Raw genomic sequence first — 4,627 nt, forward strand, 5'->3', positions numbered from 1 at the left:
TGTGTGGGCTTCCTTTTTGTAATCAACTTTACTAGGATAAGATTTATATACATTAAGATCCAGAGTTGAGATATACAGGCTTTGACGAGTGTATGCAAATGTAATCAACACCTTTCTCTCCCCAGAGCCTCCCTCTTCCATTTATATAATCAGTCTCCATCAGCACCTCTCTATCATAGAAGCCACTGAGCTGATTTTGTGGCTACAGATTAATTCTACCTGTTGTGATATTTTAAATATTTCACCTCTCCACCCCGGAAGCCACCAAACTGACCTCAGTTGCTATGGATTAATAATCATGCCTGCACGTTGCTGTCTGTAAGAAGCCCCAGCCCGCTTTAAAGATCCCTTCTCATCTGCAGGTCAGTCCTCCCCTCCCTGCACTCCAGGGATGTGAGGAAGTGGGAGGAGAGTGATGGCCTGTCGTCCTTCTTCTCCCATTGGTGGGGTAGAGTGGGAATGTGTGCATGCACGTGTGCATGTGTGTATGGGGGTTATACATCTTCACATGCATGTGTGTAGTGGCCAGAGATAGGCATGAAGCGCCTTCTTCAGAAACTTTTCACCTTTTTGTTTGGGACAGACTCCCTCATATAACCTAGACTACATTAATTTGCCAAGGCCAGCTCTGAGGATCTGTCTGGTCCTTCCTCTTCCTGTGGTGGAGTGGAGTTAGAGCCATACACCACTGTGCCCACACTCTTCCCATGATACTAGAGGTCCAAATTTATGTTCTCATGCTTGTGGGGCAAACACATAATTGAGTCATCTCCCCAGCCCCAAGGTGCTCTTTTTTGATACCTCTGTTCACTTGTCTTTCTGACCCTGCCCAGTCTAAGGGACTAGGAGGAGAGTCAAAATACAGGTGCAAGGTGTGTTTCCAGCATTACTGCTGCACTTGGTATGCTCGGTTCACAACTCTGTCTCCGCCCCTGTTCTGTTCTGTATGCTCCTGGTAACCTCTGCTTTAAGGGGAGTGGTTTTCTGGAGGAAGTTCATCCTCACCCAAACCCTGCTCAGACCCTGCTCCTGCTTCTGTGCTGTCTCCGTTGAAGCACTTCTCCTCCAGCAAACAAACAGACATACCAGGGGTACCTAATGGTTTCCACTCCCGCATACGGAGCCGGTACCTCCCAGGCACTCTCCAGAGGACCAGAGGACTACCATACATGCCACACTAAGGGCCCTCTGTGTGGTTAGCTCTGCAAGCTTCTCCCCATAGGCACTTTCTCAAGATGACACACCAGTTGTACCAGAAGTGCCACAATGAGGTCAGCTCTGGGGTATTGTGGATAGCCCTGGGGCTAATTATATCTGGTGTTAATTCCTTCTCCTGTGAGGTGACTTCCTGTAAACCTGCTTCCCACCTTAATTTGTAAAATAAAGGAGAGCTGATGATTGGGCAGATAAAAGGGAAGGTGGAGCAGAAGGTGAGAGGGAGAAGAAGGAGAAAATGGAAGAGGGAGAGGATGCAGAGGAGGAGGAAGAAAAGCAGAGCAGAAGCACATGGCCTGGAGAAACTACAAGTTCTAAGGGGTCTCATAGATGTGGAAGATGGTAGTGTAGCGGTAGATCTGCCCAATCTAGGCTCACAGCATGGATTCATATTAATTGAGTTGTGTTTTCATTGCCAGGGCATATTTGGGCTGGAGATTTACCACTTCATGGGGGCAACAAAGCTCTGTTGCTATGCACTTCACCAGGTCTGCAGATGGGGACTAGAGTGCCAGTTTCCCTTATGTGGCACCCCACTTTCTGTAGTAATTGTCTTGGAGATTGTGCCCTATTTGTTTAAATCCTGGAGAGGAAGAACTTGTGCATAGGAGAAGCTCTGGCCGGGAAGGTATCATTTCCTACTTAGAGAACAATGACCCGCCCTCCCTCTCTCATCTCCCCAGTAATCTCTTTAGAATAGTTTGTTTGCTGGGTGGTGATTGTGGGTAGTAGGGGCTGCTTAGCTGCCTTTCATAAACTGGGATTACTGGGCCCCAGTGTTGGCAGCTGTCTTTAGACTGTGGAATCTTACTGCCTCTCATTCTCAGAAGGATCCCCAAGGAAACAGTAAGAGTCCCATCCAGTATCTTCTATAACCCATAGCTCAACTCTATTCTCGGCTGCAGCTCTCCAAACGTGAAGACAAAAGTTGATTCAAAAATATATATCACTTCATCTCATGCTGTGTCCAAGCCTTTGAAAGTCTAAATAAACTTTGAAATGCACCGAACAAGGCTGGAAGACTGGAAACACCCAGCGTGGAGCACAATAACGTAGAATAAGCAAATCCAATGCCCTTCTGTACAAAATGTGCCCAGTCATGAATGAGAGGGCAGGGTGCTTTCTTTTTGGTTTCCAAGAAGCCAGAAAAGGGGTGGGAGATGGGGCGGGAGCGGGGGTAGAAGCAAAGCAGAGGGAGGTGGAAGAGAAGAGACTGGTTACAGTGAGGGACTCTTGGCTTTCATTCTTGGCTCCCATGGACACGGCCTAGGAACACCGCAGGCCTCCCTGGGGAGGGCTGGAAGTTGGCAAGCTTCCTTATTCTCAAAACAAGTTAGAGATGTGGCCTCTTCAAGAGGGAATGGGACCCAAGGCTCGAGGAGTCAACGGCATTCCTAACCAGGGATCACAGGAAGAAAGGACAGAGCTTTCCAGTGTATCTAACCTTCTCCTGGCACCGCCCCCTTCCAGCCCCCTTCCACACCCTCACCCCCCTTTACACAGGCTCACACGCTTAGTGAAGAAAACAAGCTTGGAGCCAAAGAAACAAAGATTTTCCTGGTGAGGAGCTGGGTTTGCAGGTGAGTGCTACCCCCCTTATTTTTGGGTGAAGCTGTAATCTATACTTCAGAATCTAAGTCAAATTGACTCTCGAATTTGGCTCTTAAATTAGAGCTGCCTTGTGTCTGGCCTTAGCCCCACCCCACCCCCTTTTTTGACATTTCAATTTTTTTTTTTACTTATTCATTTTACATTCCACTCACTGATCCCCCTCCCTCTCACCTCCTCCCACAATCCTTCCTTCCTTACCCCCTTCTCCTCTGAGTGAGTAACCCCCTCCACCCCCCTCCACCTACCCTGGCACTTCAAGTCTCTGAGAGGCTAAGCACCTCCTCTCCCACTGAGGCCTCCCAGCTGAAAGAGCATATCCCACATACAGGTAACACCTCTTGAGACAGCCCCCGCTCCAGTTGTTTGGGACCCACCTAAAAACCAAGCTGTACATCTGTTACATATGTGCAGAGTCCTAGTCCAGCCCATTTACGGTCTTTGATTGGCAGTTCAGTCTGGGGGAGTCTTGAGGGTGCAGGTTAGTTGATTCTGTTCATCTTCCTGTGGAGTTCTTATCACCGTAGTGGCTGTAAAGCTTCCTCCTATTCTTCCATAAGAGTCCCCAAGCTCCATCCACTGCTTGGCTGTGGGTGGATGCCCTTCTTTAATGCTAATCTTTTCCTGAATTATTACCACCAATGCCTAAGAGAGAGCAACTGACCCGACCGACCGCTATCCCGCATGCATTCTGTGTTGTAGCCCTGAGATGAGTATTGGCAGGGACTCTTGTCCCTTCCTGGGAGTGCTACTGGAGTTAAGAAGGTAGAAGTGTGGGTGTTTGGATGTGGGGACTTCATCTGACTAGGCAGTTTAAGATTTAATAAGATTAGATTTCAAACTCATCAGTGACCAATGACCAGAAGCCACCATGCTGGCCTTGCTCTTTCAGGTTATCTGTGGTCCCTGACGGTCACTTGCTTTACTGTCACCTACACATGAGGAAGATGGACAGAAGCATGGTGAGGGGACCTCTGTATAAGCAGTTTGACTTGGAGAGAAAGAGTGCCAGGCAAGCAGAAGCCAGACTCAGCCTTAGACTGCAAAGGCTGGAGGTCATCTGCCTCTATCACGTGAAATCACTCGCCAGGGAGCAGAGACTGCTTCAGCAAGAACTGCAGCGCCTGCAGCAAGGTGAGGCTCCGTCATGAGTGGCAATGGGCCCCCACTTCCAGTCCTAAGGAGTAATTTACAGAGGGAGGTGGGGGAGGGCAGCAGCCCTTGCCTCACGGTGGGATGCTCATTTACATTGTCAGGTAGCTGCCTGTTTATAAGATCGATATAAAAAGAAATGCCCTGTGCTTTGATGAATCCCATTCAAAAATATTCTCAATGCTAAAACGGAGTTATTTCTACGGCAAGGAAGGAGCCCCCTGTTCCTGTTAGACAGCTCAAGCGTTGTGTGAGCAGAACCTAGGAGCAGAAGAGAGAGGTGATGCAGGAGAGAGAAGTTGCCAAGTGATGTGTGGCTGGGTACCAGCTGACCATGCTTAGCAGAAAGGAAGAGGGTGTGCAAAGGGATAGACAAAGTATAGTTTGCCACAAATGGTTCCACATTGCTGAACTGCTCATGCAGTTTCCGAACCCGTACTAACCAGGCAGCGACTCCAGCCATAGCTTCACAAGGGTGGACCCTATCCTACAGGGGCTGGGTGCAGGGGATTCCATGTTCATGGTTTAGAGACACGGTTCTGACTACGGTGCTTATGAAGAAAGAAGGAAAGAAAGAAAGAAAGAAAGAAAGAAAGAAAGAAAGAAAGAAAGAAAGAAAGAAAGAAAGGAAGGAAGGAAGGAAGGAAGGAAG

General features: G+C 48.5%; 1 protein-coding gene across 2 annotated transcripts in view; it reads left to right on the forward strand.

Annotated features, from left to right (window-relative positions):
• The first annotated feature begins 2,471 nt into the window (after positions 1–2,471).
• Positions 2,472–4,627, forward strand: part of Ccdc190 (coiled-coil domain containing 190) — a 6,298-nt gene continuing 4,142 nt past the window's right edge. The window contains exons 1-2 of one of the 2 annotated variants that reach the window (XM_021171041.2): positions 2,472–2,795; positions 3,716–3,957. In XM_021171041.2, the coding sequence (XP_021026700.1) occupies positions 3,762–3,957 (196 nt within the window). In that variant the 5' untranslated portion in view covers positions 2,472–2,795; positions 3,716–3,761. The remainder of the gene's footprint in view (positions 2,796–3,715; positions 3,958–4,627) is intronic. The other variant, XM_021171036.2, reaches the window with a different exon arrangement.

This window comes from Mus caroli, chromosome 1 (assembly GCF_900094665.2).
Source record: "Mus caroli chromosome 1, CAROLI_EIJ_v1.1, whole genome shotgun sequence".
In the NCBI taxonomy this organism is placed as follows: domain Eukaryota; kingdom Metazoa; phylum Chordata; class Mammalia; order Rodentia; family Muridae; genus Mus; species Mus caroli.